Source organism: Sardina pilchardus, chromosome 9, assembly GCF_963854185.1.
Source record: "Sardina pilchardus chromosome 9, fSarPil1.1, whole genome shotgun sequence".
Classification (NCBI taxonomy): Eukaryota; Metazoa; Chordata; class Actinopteri; order Clupeiformes; family Clupeidae; genus Sardina; species Sardina pilchardus.
Genome location: NC_085002.1, coordinates 13,702,898 through 13,720,257, shown reverse-complemented (window position 1 = coordinate 13,720,257; position 17,360 = coordinate 13,702,898). Strand labels below are relative to the sequence as shown.

The window sequence follows — 17,360 nt, the reverse complement described above, 5'->3', positions numbered from 1 at the left end:
GAGAAACAGAAAAGAGAAGGAATGAAAGAATGAAAGAAAAAAAGAAAGAAAGAGAGAACAAAAGAAAGAAAGAAAATACAGGGCAGTGGTTTAAGCAGTCTCTCCAAAAGTAAGACAAATTGGCCTATGCAGTGGACTCCTCAGCCCATGTCCCAATCTCTCGGTGGAGGAAGCCAGCATCTCCCAAGCATTAAAGTGGAAAAACCAACGCCACTGCGAGAATTTAATGAGGAGGCAGCGCGCTCTCTGGCCTGCCACTGCCTCCGTGACAGAACGCTTCTTGGCACGTGGTTATTCCCCCACCCCCACCGCACCCCCACCCCGCCCCGCCTTCACCAAGGGAACAGGAGCCCCTGCTATCAAGCCAATAACCAGTCCAGCACACTCAGCCGACCTAATGCAACACCATAATGCATTATGTCTGTGAAAAATGGCATACAGAATATCAGTGACCACATTTCCCAGAAATGCTTCACAGAGCCCCCCCTTTTCTCCCGACAAAACAAATACCTCAGGGCGGCAATTTCTGAGAAACGGTGGTGACGAATGGTAAGTGTCTAATAGTTTCTCCTTTTTCAGTCTCTTTCTCTGTGTTAGCGATTCCGTTGGGAAGTGAACCCGTCACTGCCAAAGGGGCCTGACAGGGCACGAGGATGACATTAACTGAACAAGAAGAGATGAAAGGAAGCTCTTTAGAGCTCTCATCATCTGGAAGAGAGAGAAAAAAAAACACAGCGCAACTCGAGAAGCTACTTCTTCCAAAAGTGAGGGATGGACTGTTTATCTGCCAGTTACACAGCACCATGTTAGTGAGGTCACTGACAGGAGTAGATTTAAGCACTCCGAGTCTAAACGTGAAGTGTGTGGTGAGAAAAAAAAAAGGTATCGCTGCAGGTTCTTGTAAATATTTGATCAAGGTACAAATCATTGGCAGGCGGAAGATTGGAGAGGGCCGACTTTGTTTTGGAAAGTGCCTCGGCAAAGAAATAAAACAGGCCCCTGAATCGATGAAGGTGGCGAAAAGAAAAATGAATTTAAGAAGCAGGTAGGGGCTCCAGCTAGGGTAGAAATGGTGATGGATGAAGTTTAGCACTCTTCTACAAAGGCTCTGATTGAGTGCTTTTGCAGAGACTGAATTAATGCCACTGATAATCTAGAGTAAGCACACCACAGCATAGTCAGCAGCAGGGGTTAGCAACTCAGGGAATTTGCTCCATTTTTTTTCTTGTCATATATCACACATGAAATAAGAAGAAAAAAAAACACAACAACACGTTTCAAATCCCACACCCTCTAGTGGTCGGTACACTGCTGGCTTGTATCGCTGCTGAAAAAGAAAGGACAAATAGAAGTGACTTGTCAAACAGTATGACACATTTTTTGCATATTTGAACATACAGCACACTACTGTTTTTCGTCTGAGATTTTTTGTTTTCTAAGGGACGGCATGGTCTCTGTTTTGTAATTAAAATAACTTTAAAATCATCTAAAACCCACATGAGAAGGTCCCAGAAAACAATACACTTTCACAAGCCTTTTTTTTCTCTGCAATACAGGAAACACTTATGAAAAACTTGTAAAAGAAAATAAAAAAAAGTTCTCGTGTCATTTCTGAGGACAGAGAACAACTAAATGGCTACAGTGAGAATGCGAGACTATAAAAACAGGCACAGCTCTGTGGGATACCAGTGAAGGGGAGAAAGAGAGGGGCCGTGGATGAGACGGAGATGCTAAACCAGTGTTGCCCAGATACGGCTTTTAACGTTCGGGGATGAGGGGAAGATGCCCTCTGAACTAATAATTAATGTAGACCCTCATATTCTTTACAACTCCAGCTCTTTACAACTCCCACTAATTATGACCTCTGAGAGAGAGAGAGAGAGAGAGCTTGGGAAAATCACACAGAGTTCATGCTAAAGCTCTTATCAAGGTACTCTCGTTCATCGTCATATAGTTCCAATCCCAACTTCAATACAGAATGAAAATCTTTTAAGCACTTTAAGCACATCTAAAGCCAAGTGCCGGGAGTAATAACGGAAACATGGTGAAATCTCTTCCAAAAAAAAAAACTAAAGGTTTATGCAAATGCTGACCCAAACCACCACACATGGGAAGCTTACTGTTTGTACTAAATCTGAGATGAAGCATTTTGGCAAAGCATGTTTGACAAATCTTCATCATTATTCAACAATGCATCTATGTCTATGTAAAACAGACTGTGGCTCCACTAAATGTGATTAAATATTGCCTGTCATTAGTGTATGAAAATGCGAATCTTTTCCATCCGTCTCCACCCAGTTTCTCCTTCGCCTGTGCGCTGCTAGCCATGTCGGCCCGCAGACATGCACAGTGCACTGTCTGTGAGGGCGTATGAACGACGACTAGCCGCCCTTCTCCGACACCCCTCTACACACCATAATAACTCATCATCACACAGACAAAATGAGCCGTAGACACCCTCTGCTACTCCACCCAAACGCACACACACCCATACACAAACAAACAAACACACGGGTGTCAATTTAGCTAGCATATCTTTTGAAAAATAAATAGCTAGTAGGCAAACCTGGCAATTTTGTTGCCATACACCACCTCCCTGCAGCAAAACAAGTGGCCTATCAGAGATCTTCTTTAGTTCACCCGTTCCCAGAAGCAGTCATGCTCAATAACAACAGCATCAACAAATGTGATGGCAGACAACTATTTCTGTCTTTGTCTATCTGGCAACCGGCCTTTTATGCAGCATTAAGAGTATCTAAAAGCTTCAATTAAGGACTGTCCTTCCCCATACTTGACCAGGCACAATCGAAGCCCTGCATCTAACAGCATGGTGGCTGCCTCTCACGCAGAGAGGCCGGGCAGGAAGCACGCTAACTAAAGCAAGGCTTAAGAGGAAGAGCCAAAACGAGTCCACCCGAAAAGAAACAGGCATTTTTTTTCTTCCTAAGGAGAGCGTCCTGAGCCTCGGGCACATTTAGAAAAGCTCTAGGAGAATGATAGGAAACTCCCACCCTTCCGCGGCCAAATAATTCAGCCAGTCCTGATTGGGACAATGAGCTGGAACAATGGCAAACCCCGGACTCTGAATCCCGTTATTTTCTGGCTCTTTCATCATACAGGAAGGCGGCGATATACATCTCCATAGAGCATATTTTCGGGGAGGAGGTGGGCGCATGTTGCGAGTTTGCAGTTTTCTGGACATTCGGGCGCCTGGCAATGTAAACAGCATGTTTTCTTGAGAGTGACACAGCCCTGCGGTAAAATCGCTAGGCAACCGCTGCCCGCCGGCAACCCACGCGGTTAACTGTCCGCGTCCCACCATATCTTTTAATCAATCTATTAGAGGAGCTTGGAGACGATGACAGCTTGTGTGACTGATAAAGTGACCTGGCGGACATTATAGCTGCTTTGGTGCCTCAGTAAGACAGATAATAGCCAGTGCTGAGAAAGATGATGATGATGATAATGTTGTCACAGAGGCCAAGGGAACATACAATCCTCCCTAAATGTCAAACTTGGGTATCATCCACCAGGGAGAGAGAGAGAGATTTAAGTGTCAGTTCAGAGAGGAAGAGGGCACTTTAGTAATATTCTTCTGCTAAACAACGAAAGGAGAAACACACAGTCAGCCTGGAAGGATTCTTTTTTTTTTTAACAATTTGCCTATCTGGATTTGTTTTGCATACACTGGCTAACATACCAGAATCTTTTATCTTTATCGAATTTGAGTTCATGTGTTGGTTACAGTTGAGCTATAAACCTGCAACTGAAAGCCCAACACCTCGTATCACACGTGGAAGACAGAATATGGTCGTTCAGCACCACAAACTGCCCCTGCCTTCACTAAGGTCAGAGATGCCCAGCGGTATGAGACACCCCAGGGTGATATTCAGCACTTTTTTAGATTGCCAACAGATGTTTTTTTCTTTTTTTTTTTTTGCTTTTTCATTGCAGACTCAGCAGACTGGCCATTATCGGATTCGGCAGAGTGAGGGGTGTGTAGACACATCTCTCATACGAGCATAGCGGGCATGAATATACTCAAACTGTTCTCCATTTTCTGCGACGTTTGCGTCTCTGCCTGTTTTTTGTGAAACACTGAATCCTGCTAAATTAACCTTTCAGCAGAACTGAATACAGCAAGTCAGTCATAGAGGCTGTTAAAGAATCGGGCGGGGGGGGGGGGGGGGGGGTCTAAGACAAAGAGTGGTTGCTCATAAAGGAGTGGAGAGAACAGAGTATATCTTCATTTGCACCCCACCCTACCCTGCCCACCTCATCACTGACTTACATTAGAGTAGCCGCAGACAGCTTCATACAGGGAAGGGAAGCTATTATCGAGAGAGAGAGAGAGAGAGAGAGAGACTACATGGACAAATATGAGGAAAGACAGCAGTACATCAATATGTCCGAGTCCTTGTGAGGTGTTCTTGGCTCTTGTCCTTTGGTGACAATGTCTTATGCACGGTGCACTCATCAGCCCCTCTAATGAAAGCAAACCCAGCATGCATAGTGACATTTTGGAGCTTGAAGACAGGCTTGCCACTTGCCAAGATGATAGTTCAGCTTTCAGCTCCCTCCATTACATCTTGTCTAAAACTCACACGACACAGATCAAAAAAGGAGGCTACGAATTGTTTTTAAAGAGGGTGAAGTTCAGTGCAAAGTTAAGTTTCTGTGGAGGTGTTTTGTCACACAGATTGGCAATATCAATCTTATCTATCTTCATGTATGTCAGTACGAGTTGACATGTATGTGGAGAGCCAATTGTTTACCAAAAAAGTTGTCATTTTAGAGTGAAAAAGAAATGCTAATGTTGTGTCCATAAGTGGGGAGCTGGTTTTTATTTTATAGTTCTAGCACCATGAAAGCAAGGACCGATGCGATGGGAATTTTATTACAACATGCAGAGGAAGGAAAATGAGATGCGACTTTGATTAGATTTAACTATAAAAAAAAATAACCCATAACTGGGTCAGCACTGTTTATGCAAACTGGATAAGAAGAAAACAATCCATGCATATTGATGTTTGTTTCGAAAGGAATTATAACATCTTGCTACATCCTATTCTTCTGTATATTTGCATTAGTATACGGATTTAAACTTATCGGACAAAATCCCTGAGGCAAGAGTGATACTTTCACCCCTTTATACCCTGCAAACAATGCCCTTATCTGTAAGAGGTAAGGGGCAAAAAAGTGCTTCAGGTGAATAACTAAACCTATGTGGCTTTTGTATTACTTCCTGTATGACCCCAATTTCTGACAAATTAATTCTTCATTTCACTACGGAAACTAGAACCCAACCCTTTATTTGATTTCTGGAGTTCAACTATTCTGTTAAGAAGGAATGATGCAATTGTGAATGTCCACGTCAACCCATCATCGCCAAGTACACCAAAGAGGAAAATGTATTTGCATCAGCTGTATCTATGAGCTCTTTTGAGTCGGTTCTGATTATTGTAGCCTACACTTCTTGGATTGCTTGTCATCACAATCAAATTGTCAAAAAGGCTGATGGATCCTATTCAAGGTCATTCATGATAATAAAAAATAAGCAGAGATTCTGCTTTGACATCTTTAGGGTGTCGAATAACGGAATGTCATTGATCAGTGATTACAGACATGCGTTTAAATGATCTGTTTAAGTCGGACTGTCTATGGATAGCCAGATAGTCTCAATCATCAGCTTATAGAAAGGCGCTACATTTTAAAAAGGTTTACAGGACGTCTCCTTTTCTCGCCGTCAAGAATGGTCATACTTAGAACGATGAGAGGCATGCACATTCACCACAGTATTTAAGATCAACTTGCAGCCGACGCAGACGCCAATTCCGTCCTCTCTTGCGTAAATGCGCGGTTTCGCAGAATGTTAATGAAAACGATGAATGCATATAACGGACAGAAACAACGCATTTTGACATCGCATTTGTTCCAATTTATAACACAAGTTAGACTGTTTGTGTCTTCGCTGCTTCAGTTATAGCCCACGACAAGCATCGCCGTAAAATAACGGTTTGGCTATGGATTCCATGGTGTTATGTATCAATCAAAGGTTATGCATTTAACTGCAAGATGGCAACATTGTTGCAAGGCATAGGCTAATCAGGTTGGTGTTCATACAACCAGTCCGATAAATTAATATCCAGGTAGAGAGACAAAGCAAACACCAACAATCAGGGTGTCGATTACAAATGGGTTGTGTCAAAATGCTAATAATTACATATGGGGAAAATATTTCATGGCGTATTCATTTCGGTTCGTCGGGTTATGATCACTCCAAACGTCATTTTCAGACGCTGCGCTAATGAACTGAAGAATTTAATTTCACAAACTTACCGGGATGACAGTCGGCCCAAAAGAGCACGAAGGCTGACAAAATCAGAGACAAGATCCAGCAACAACACGATTGCAGTAGCCTCCGCATGTCACTCTGCACATGGAGAGCAACCAATAAATAAGGCAACTGTTGACTGAATAGTCTGTAAAATAAACAAAAACTTGCCCAGACGATGGAAATTCGCCAAAAAACCTTCAGCGCAAATGTGGCGCCCAGACAGACAAACTTCTTGCTTCTAAAAAGAGTGGATTCTGCTTAGAGAAATCTGTCGAAGTACAAACGGCCAGGAAACAGTTTTTTTCTGTCTCAGAATCTCTCAAACAGCTCAGTACTCCCCGAAATACTCATGACGGGAGGAATGTAGTACTATTCCGATTCAGTTCATTTGTCGAGGATGGTGGAAAATAGCGTATAATTTTACGGTAAACGTCCGTGCAGCGCGGGGCTGCAGCAGTTCAAGCGAAAACAGAGAGATAATAGTTGGAGCGGTGCTGGAAGCTTTCCATTCCTCCATCCAGGAAGTAGCGTGTGAGCCCAAGTCTGGCAGAGACTTTAAAACAGGCTGGGGAGAAAAAGGCGAGGGAGAGAGGGAAGACTGCACACTCCTCCGGATCCTAGCGCCGAGGAGTAGGTTACTGATGAGATCCAAAGTGTCAATTTCCATCAGACTAGCATGCCCTGTTCATCTTTATTTACTGAAATAAAACGATCTGAAAGATAATGTCATAAGGCAACGACAAAGACAGCTATAGACTGTACAATACTGCATTTCTAGAGAATGGAAAAAAAAAATCTAGAGAATGATTTAGAGAAAATGCATAAGAACATCTCAGCTTGTCTGTGCAGGCTATTTGTACACCCAAAAAGAACATTTATTTCAATTTGTTCAGTGACTGCATTATGTTGTTATCCATATTGTTGCCAGTTATCTTGAAATTAAAATGTATGCATCAAAAGTTTTCACATAAATCAATCAATATCACTGTTCAATCTTTCTGATGTCTGATTGTGTATAACTGCAGGGGAACATAGATGAATTTTAAGCTGTTGGTTTAAAAGCACGTGGGCCTACGCGTTAAGGCCACATTGGCCTTCATCAGGACCCTATGCTTACAGTGCTCATCATGTCATATTGAAGGCTTTCTATACTTATTTTTAAAATATCGAAGTGCCTCAGCAAATTCTTTTCTCTTTTGAGTAAAACTAGTGAAAATCTGAAGACTCCTGAGCGCCCTGAGCGCCCTTTGCGTCTTTTAAGCCATTGGTGTTTGAATTTTGCCCAACAATCCTCCATGGCAGAGGATAAGGATGTGATAAACAACAGTTTCTGAAGATAATTCAACACCCAAATTGTGAATCTGGTTAAAGCGACTCTGGCAAAAAAGTTATTGATATTTCAGCTCAACTAAAACACTGTCTTCATATGCTCCTAAGCAACATGCTTTGGTAGACATTTTTATCACTCAGTCTGTCAGTGGCTGATTGCTGCCATTTACAGAGTCTGTACTGCATTTTATTTTTAGTGGAAACACTGAACAGATTGCTAGGTTGTGGACTGTGAGGAGAAAATGGATAAAATAGAAACAATGGCCGGGTTTCCCAAAATTGTTAAGAAGCTCTTAAGTGCTACGAACTTCTTAGGAGCGTTGTAAGAATGTTCTAAGAACGCTCCTAAGAAGTTCTTAGGACTTAAGAGCTTCTTAACGATTTTGGGAAACCCAGCCAATGTGTGTTTGGGTTATAATTGTGGACTGTGTCTTTAAGTCATCTCCAAACATTACCTGGAGCACAATATCTGAATAAGGCTACATTACAGATTCACTCCATGCTTTGGTTTCAGTTTCGCGAAAGCTTGGGAAAGCTGATCAAACGCATAGTCTGTGATCCTAAAGGTTGTTGATATTTGAGATCATTAGTCAAACACCCTCTTCCATGCTCCTGATGCACTGTGTTGATCGGTTGAGATTGTTTACATCTCAATCCAAGCAACTGTGTGTTTTCCATGTACAAGCCAGGGTTGTGTATGAACCCCCCCCCTCTCTCTCTCTCTCTCTCTCTCTCTCTCTCTCTCTCTCTCTCTCTCTCTCTCTCTCTCTCTCTCTCTCTCTCTCTCTCTCTCTCTCTCTCTCATACTCTTACACAGACACACACACACACACACACACACACACACACACAGTTGCACAATTAGGTGGCCTGAATGTTGACATTTTCTCATTTATCCTACAGAAATACAGAAATGGTCCACAGTTATGGGAAATCCACAACTTCAAATCCATAACTCCATCAGATTTCTGTCCCAGTTGGATTTACATCATTCATATTTTTTAGTGCCCCTTTGATGGCATTCTTATTAATAGCAGGGGAAAAGATGTGTGTTTTGCTTCACTGAGAAAATAGGACATGCTGAACCATCGTAAAGTACTGTTCTATTTACATATTTGAGGCCATATACTTCATACACACTGAGGGCCATATAATCTATTCTTCAGTATGTTAAGTTATAATAAAACGCTACTTCAAGCAATCAAATGCAGCTTTTAGCTTCTTTTGCAATATATAGTTGGCTAATTCATATGCCCTTGAGTGTAGGAGTAAAAATAGCCATTCATATGAAATACATATATATTTTTAAAATGGTGGCTATATGGCCTAAGTATTGATATAAAGAAAATAATAATAATACTGAGGCTTTTATTTTCTAGAGTTCTTCTAGGCTATTTAGCAGGACTTACAAAGCTCAAGAAAACTCTCAAGAAATAAACATTAAAATGTTTTTACCATATTGTAAGTCGCTTTGGTTAAAAAGCGTCAGCTAAATGTAATGTAGTGTAATGTAATATGCTGGCTTAATAAAGATCTGCTTCAGACATTCAGAAGAAAGACCGCTCACACACTTCAAGGACTAGAGCATTACTGAATGAAAGGGCCCATGAAATATGGGTTATTAGATGAATATTGGAACCATGTACGCAAACTCTGAAGAGGTACAGTATGAAGAAGAAGTGTAAGTTATTAGGTCTGAAACTTGAGGCAAATAGAGAAAGTGGCAAGCATTATCTTCACTGCCATGATCTTCAGACAGAAGGTTAGTGACAATTATATATCCATCAGCCTTCCTCCATTCACGACAGAAGAACTCGAGAGACACAATTTACATGCTTTTGAAGGTTAGTGACAATTATATATCCATCAGCCTTCCTCCATTCACGACAGAAGAACTCGAGAGACACAATTTACATGCTATTTACAAGTGGCGTGGAAGTAGGCCTGTATACGTACTGTAGGTAGTTTGGCAAAGCTTTAGTGAACAGTCACCTATACAGGTACCTGATCATGGTTTGCACTGCCTGCCCGGTGGCTACTCCCAAAGGACTCTAGACACACAACAGTGTAAGGGTGGGTCTTTTTACTCTGGTCAGCTTTATGTGTGCTCTGTTTGAAGGTGGTCAAAAATCCAAAGCAAATTCAAAATGCATTCAGCGAGGTCCCTGAACTCCATTAACCACAGGTAGTCAGTAGTGACATCAACATCACTGAAGCTCTGCCTGTAAGTCAATGCTTTCCCTAGCATATGCCCCCTAATATTCTATAACAAATGTGAATTAAATAAACCAATGTCAAAATAAATATATTTTAATATCAAAATATCTTCATATATACGAAGGCTAAATAAATGCTACTAAAGCAAGCACACTTGAGGGATGGGTAGATTTAATTGAACCAATATGCAAAAGTATGAGTATGTGTGTTGTACAGTAATCATTTATTTAAAATAGTTGAAGAGAATATCAGACATATTTTTTCAATTTCTGCAATCACATGACATCAACATCATGAAGATTCCTAAAGACTCCTAAGGACTCATAATAATGAATCGTAATGACTACCTTTTTAGCACTGCTCTGAGGCCCTTCACATAGATCAGCACATGTACAGTATGGATATCATTAAACCATAAGTCAGAAATTAGAGATTGTCCTGCCTATCCATCTCATTGCATTCACTGCCTCAAGTTTAAGTTCTGTCTGGAGGGCATGGGTGGACAATAGAGAAGAGAGAGGCTAGAAGTTTGGACCCCATACAAGCAGGGCACCATCAATGGAGAAGCAACACAGACAGCAACATCTGAACAGTCCCAGAGAGTGTGGCCAGAGATCCTAAAGAGCCATCTCAATGGAACTGATCAAGCAATAAACACACACACACACACACACACACACACACACACACACACACACACACACACACACACACACACATTAGAATGAATTTCCCCTTGGGGATCAATAAAGTATCTATCTATCTATCTATCTATCACACACACACACACACACACACACACACACACACACACACACACACACACACACACACACACAAACACACACACACACACACACACACACACACACACACACACACACACACATTCCTCTGTGTATGTTTGTGTGTCTTTGTATGTCTGAGTCTTGTGTTTACACCTATTTAATGTGACCGTTACAAAGTGAGGTCAAATTGTGCGCGGTTGACACCTCCTTGCTGCTGCAAGAAATGGATGTCAAACATGAACATCAAACAAACACCAAACAACAACAACAACAACAACAACAACAAAACACACAGATGGGTGGTGCATACCGACCCAACTGTTGGTGTTTGTTGGTATTTGTTGGGGTAGTGTGCAAGCAAGCACACTATAGAAACATAGAATTAGGCTCACAGTCAGACTACACTGGGAGAGCAACTAAAGCGTTCTATGGGCTCTTTGCATGAAAGGCTCTCAATGCGGCCACTTTCTTTCCATCGGAGCGTTAACTTGTGCTCGTGCTCGTAACGGCATCTTTTGTTATTTTCTGCGCCTAACATCTTACTCTGACACTGAACATGTTGTTTTGCCCAAAAATAACAATTTTAACTCGCATAAATCCCCCCTTGGGGATCAATAAAGTATCTATCTATCTATCTATCTATCTATCTATCTTTATCGTAACAGGCTGATATACTGGGTGCAACACCCATCCGGGATGTCCAAACACAGCCCTGGCGGGCTAATTCAGCAATCAGTGCATAAGTGCATCATAAGGGCCAATTCTGAGTAGGACCATTCTTCATAAAGATACAAACAAGCTAGCTAACGTGTGGGTGAGGACAGAGAGATCCTAAATTTCAAAGATGAGGGAGAATGTAAGTGTTTTAAGCCGTTTTAGGGGCACTTAGGCTGGGTGAACGATTTGGATTCGCCGGAAACCTGCACATCCATCTCTCCTGCTTCCTGTCCACATCTTCTGGGCCCAATCACAAACTAGCTTATCCCAAAAATGTATCAAGATCATTGGTCTGATTGGTTGAAGGGCTATCCAAAAGTGTACAGAGTCATTTGAATTTCCAGACAACACTTCTGAATATGTGGAGATTTAGTGTACTAAATGTCCTAGAAAAAATAACTATGATCCTTTAACTAAAGGAGAGTAAATGTCAGTAGGCCTATATCTGTGTGAATGTCAGTATGTCTCTGTATCTCTCTGTCAGTTATGTCTGGAATGAACATGCAATACCACAGACAGACTCACTCTGGGGTCTGATTATCTTCAAGGTTGAATAGACTAGAACTCAGTGGGAAAATGAATATAACATATTTTGCATGAACAGATTATAACTAACATATTTCCACAAAATATGAAATAACTCATAAACCCTACATACAATACAGCATGCATAACTTATGCACCATAATGGGATCATGATAGATTCAAAAGATGATTAACATGAGGAAAAAGGCTTAAATATTGTCAGAAAAGGAATGAATCCCATTGGAATGAATCCTGTTCATGACAAGTCAATGCAGTTACCACTGAAGAAATGTTCATTTTCTCTCTGTCTTTTTTGTTGGACTTGGTTTAGTGTTAGTGTGTGTGTGTGTGTGTGTGTGAGAGAGAGAGAGAGAGAGAGAGAGAGAGAGAGAGAGAGAGAGAGAGAGGGCTTGTCTATTTTATGAAAGAAGTGTGTGGAGGTGAGTAATACACAGTGAAGCATTAACAGAAAGGGCCTTGGCAATTGAGGAAATGCCATTGACTTAAATAATAGAGCATGTTTACAAGCTTGCGTCAGTCGACAATAGCTCAGAATACTGCATGCTTATATTTCCCACTGACAGTCAACAATCACCTTGAGACATGCTCAGCATTAAAATGTGTCACAAAGAGCATGTTTGGCCTTCTTTGCAGAAAAGTATATTTGAAGTCCTCATAAAATAGAAGATGGCAAATAACAAAAACGTTGTTTATGAAACAGGTATGAGGACTCTGCAAACATCTTAGAAAATAAAGAAAATAAATGACATTGATAAATGAGTGGTCCGGTCTTGAATACTTTGTCTTCAAATCAAAATGGATGATGGTAAAACCTCTCACAGCCTTTTCAACAGAGCATCTCCCAAGGATTTTGAGGACACATTGTGCCAATGTTGCTATGTGTGTGCATGATTTTGTGCAAATGCTTTTCTTTTTAATGCACATACTTGTTAAACAACATTTCTTTCACTAAGGCAAAATATGGCTGCTAAAAAACCCAGTTAGTTTTACAGACTTGAACAGAGAGGATGTTTTTTTAAAAAAGAGTGTAAGAAATCTGAACATGTTCACAGAGTTTTAAGAAAACAGCAGCTGAATAATTTTGTAGATTTAGTGATACTGTTTGTAGCACTGAAAACATTTTAAACTGGGCAACCAACTGAGAACGCCTGAATCTAACACCACTGAGGATGAGGTACTGCCACATTCTAATGTTTGTAATTTGCATCTACATCGACATACACACCACCAGCTGTTAATTAACTCCGCTTGAATGGACTCCGTAACTGTAAGGTTCACCGCACATGTCTTGAGCACAGGTTGCTAGGTAGGACTACAGACGGGTTAACAATGTGGGCCAAAAAACTTTGACCTTTACCCTTTTTGGAGTCTTATGTCCAAAAAAATAAAAAAATAAAATAAAAGACACAGCACAGATTTAGCCTAGAAATGTATTTGTATGAATGACAATTATATTTTAGCTTTTCTGTCTGTGTGCTGTTTTATGAAATATTATATTTTATGGATTTAGAATGTTTATTGGATTAGATTTCAAGACTTTGGAACGCTCCTGGGCCATTTATGTGGGAGAATTATGCTGTATTGTGGAACTGAGAAGGGAAGAGAGACTCTGCCAAAAAAGGAAGGTTTTATGATGACACAGTCTGTCATGTCCAGATGTGGGATCACTCCCTTGACATTGTAAGACAGGAAATCAATCTTACCTTTGATTGTAGTCTTTATTTTTTTTAAAAAAGAAAAAAAACAAAAGAAAAAAACACCCACCTCTTTAGCCTATAGCTTTTTTTTTTTTTGGTTTGGACATGAACCAATCAATTGCATTTGGAATATATTGAACACTTTCCACCATCTCTTCTTAAAATCAATTTATGACTTACATAAAAAGCTTCATAAACTTTGCAGCTGACGACACAATTGCTCTAGCCCCTTCTGATTGGTTGAAAATGAGTCCTGTCTGTCTGTTTAACTGACTGTTTAATTAATTGAGCTGTAGGCCTAATGTATGAATTATAATTATGACTGCTGTTCTTGAAGTTGGTGCCGCGCCCTTATATCTGAATAATGTGCCTGTGATGGATGCTTTCAAATCAGTTGGTTTGGTTTTCAAATTGGTTATAGCCTAATGTAGGCTAAATAATTGTAGGCCTATAGGCCTAGCCTACATGAAATCCTGGTCAAAATCTGTAAGTTTTATTGGAAAACATTGTTTATTGCACATCTTGTGAAGTTCATCTATAGTTCATCTATAGTTTATGTGAACTTCTAAAACAGATCACTGGAACAGATGATGGGGCAAAATAAGGTTGCAATCCCCTCCCCTCAACACCTTTGAGATTAATACAATGATTGTATTTGGTGGTTGCAGCCACTAGAATATACAATTAACCGTCTGATGCAGAATTTTTAGAAATATCTAATCAAACGTTAGTTATATAGACTTGTGGAACATGAAGTTCTCTGCACGTTTCACCATGTAGGCTATTCTACGCTAGACAGAATGTGTACTGGAATATTCTACAGAGAAACTACATCACCCATGGTACATTGGGGCTACTGACGCGCACACACGGAAGGTGAGTTCCTGAACTGGCAGCTCAGCTATGGCTCGTTTTTCAGTGTGAAGTGTTGTCTGTCTTTTAATTTACTGCGTTTGATACAGTCTTACCTATTTGCCAATACGGAATCTTTAACCTACTCCTAAATGCTGAAGAGCGACGTGCGCTCATTACGCCGGTTGCCACATTTACAAGCGTCCTGGGCTTCGTCCAAAACCGATTAAGCTACCGATTGATTTCCACTTCCAACTCTCGGTGTGGTTGGTTAACATCAGCTTCTTCAAGATGCCTTAAAGATGCAGTCATTCGTAGTGGTTATTACAGTGCAACCAACAATGTAGTTGCCTACTGGTATTCCGTTTTGTAGGCTGATCCTCTCCGGTAACGCTCGTTTTCTAAACATAGTAGGCTAGCTGTAGCCTACTACCCCTGTTTCCCACTCCTTTCACTGTTAAGCGCCGTAGATTTAACAATAAATATTATCTTCTGCACACGTGTTCTCTTGATTTAAAACCTTGAAGGATCAGTGTTTCCATTAGTCTGGTCATTGGTGTTAGGTGATCAAAACACTGAAATACACAGCCATTGACCCTTGACCCTCACCATCCAAGATTCCAAGATGTGTGAATGGTCTTCAGTGTCAAGCAGTAGGATGTCCCAAAACATGACTAGGCTTTTTGCATGGGTCAGTATCATTACATTTGATGCGTTATGTAATAGGCTAAATTATGTCTCACAAGTCATAGGCTATCTTGCAGTTTAAGGGAATCTGATTAATCCTTATGCCAGAACATTTATCAGAATGAATCAGAATCAGAATGAGCTTTATTGGCCAGGTTTGCATAGGCTAAACAAACGGAGTATGTATGGCTCCAGTTAATCTTTGCTCTCAACAGCAATCAACAATACAGTACTCAACAATAATATAGACAGGATAAAAAATAAAAATACAGAAGAGTAAGAACAGAATTAATGTCAGTGGAGTAAGGCTATACAGTATGTAGGCCTACAATTGCAATAAATAGACACTATGGGTGGGAATGCAATTGTCTGTAGGGGGAGTGCAGCTGGGAATGTCTGCCTTGTTGTCCCTGTCAGGTTACCATGGTCGTGGACACCTTAACAGGCACAAGATGTAACATACAATTGAAGAGGGTGAGAATAGTGCAATAGTGCAATATCAGTATAGACTGAGGTTTAGGATTAAATATTAAATATAGTGCAAGGCAGTTCAGTGCAATGATAATGTATCACTAGCAATACTGTAACTTTGAAGAGCAGCACATGAGGTAGATGCGCAGAACAGTTTGATTGACTATGTTTGGTGTAAGGGTGGGTGCTATTTCTGAGTGTTCAACAGAGTGAGTGACTGACTGACAGACTGACTTCGGGGGAAGAAGCTGTTTGTGTTGTCTGGTTTTGGCAAACAATGCCCTGTATCGTCTACCAGAGGGAAGGAGGTTGAACAGTTTGTGACCAGGATGTGAGAGGTCTGTAGTAGAGATTTGTTCTGCTCTTATCCTGACCCTGGACCGGTTGTTTGCGTTTAGAACCACAGACTCAGTTTAAAATCCCATTTTTCAGGCTTGGAAAAGGCATCCTGGTGTATCTGAGTCTCTGAACAGTTCGAGTTAGGCCAGGCTTCTGTGGATTCTTGAAAACTATAGAATTTAAAATGGAAATTCTGTCTCAAAAAGCCTTAAAAAGATCTATGTCCACATATTAAATACCACGTCTTCTATTTTAAATTGTAATTTCATGTTAATTTACCGCTTCCTCTGTTGCCCTTCTTTTTTTTGTTGGAGAAATGCATTGGCGACATAGTGGTTTTGTGTGATGTAAACAGCAAACAGCCCGATTGGAATTTATCACTGTACACTCAGCCGGCCTAACTTGTGACTTAAAAGTAATTCTGTCACTTTGACTTTTTAATGGGTTTTCTTCATTTAGGTCTTTAATTCATTAGGGTCTGAAAAAGTCTTAAAGTGAACTTATTTGAAACATGCAGAAACCCTGAACAGGCACTAAAACCAGAGGTCCCACACATTTTCATTTACAACATTTCCAAAGTCTATTACTTTTCACTAATCACTACCATACGAACAAGCGAATAAAACTGTTTTTCTTTACCACACATTGTGAATGAAGATGAGACAACCATACTTGTCTGTTAGAAATGTTGTCAATGAATGAACATGGGAGTTAAACTGATTTTAATCAGATGGGGCTTTTATCATTTACAAATTTCACATTATTATATAAAAATATTATATCATATATTTTTTCCACACATATGTGGAATGTGACATATTTTTTGAATATGTCACATTCCTCCGTCGGACGTCATCCCCGACTTTTGTACGGACACGACACTGGAAATGTGTTGGCCACGGGCCCACGACACAGTTGTGGCAAAATTGGGCTGGAACCGTGTAGTCTGCATAGGCCATTACATTAGAAAACAGCAAATTTAGCTCATTCACCATCTGCCCCAGAGTTGGATAAGAGGATACATACCACTCTCTTTTCTGTGTGTGTGCAGTACCCCAGTCTGACTGTGTTAGCCTAGCTTAGCACAATTCACTGGAAGTGGGTTCTACCAGTTGGCCTATAGCTAAAAGGAAGCTACTGCTGGAACCCATTTTCAGTGAACTATAGAGTCAGACTGGGTTGCTGCAGCCTGCATGCACATAGAAGATGAGGCTTTATATACACTTATCTAACTCTGGGGTTCAAGTTAAATAAGCTCATTTCTAGAAAAGGTTGGCATGTCCCTTTGATGCCTTTAATGCACAAAACTAAGCAGATGTTGTATCTTTAAACTGATAGCCTATTTTATGAGCCAATGGCTGACACCCAGATAACCATGTG

At 40.7% G+C, this 17,360-nt stretch overlaps 2 protein-coding genes across 4 annotated transcripts in view; one reads left to right on the top strand and one right to left on the bottom strand.

The window, feature by feature from the left end:
- ptprga (protein tyrosine phosphatase receptor type Ga) overlaps window positions 1-6,823 on the bottom strand; it is a 182,130-nt gene extending 175,307 nt beyond the window's left edge. The window contains exon 1 of the mRNA XM_062545872.1: window positions 6,340-6,823. Within this exon, the coding sequence (XP_062401856.1) occupies window positions 6,340-6,427 (88 nt within the window). The 5' untranslated portion in view covers window positions 6,428-6,823. The remainder of the gene's footprint in view (window positions 1-6,339) is intronic.
- Window positions 6,824-14,462: 7,639 nt separating this feature from the next.
- The window catches only part of fhit (fragile histidine triad diadenosine triphosphatase), a 166,780-nt gene continuing 163,882 nt past the window's right edge, over window positions 14,463-17,360 (top strand). The window contains exon 1 of one of the 3 annotated variants that reach the window (XM_062544999.1): window positions 14,463-14,507. The gene's annotated coding sequence lies outside the window, so the exon portion shown is untranslated. The remainder of the gene's footprint in view (window positions 14,508-17,360) is intronic. The other 2 variants (XM_062544998.1, XM_062545000.1) reach the window with 2 other exon arrangements.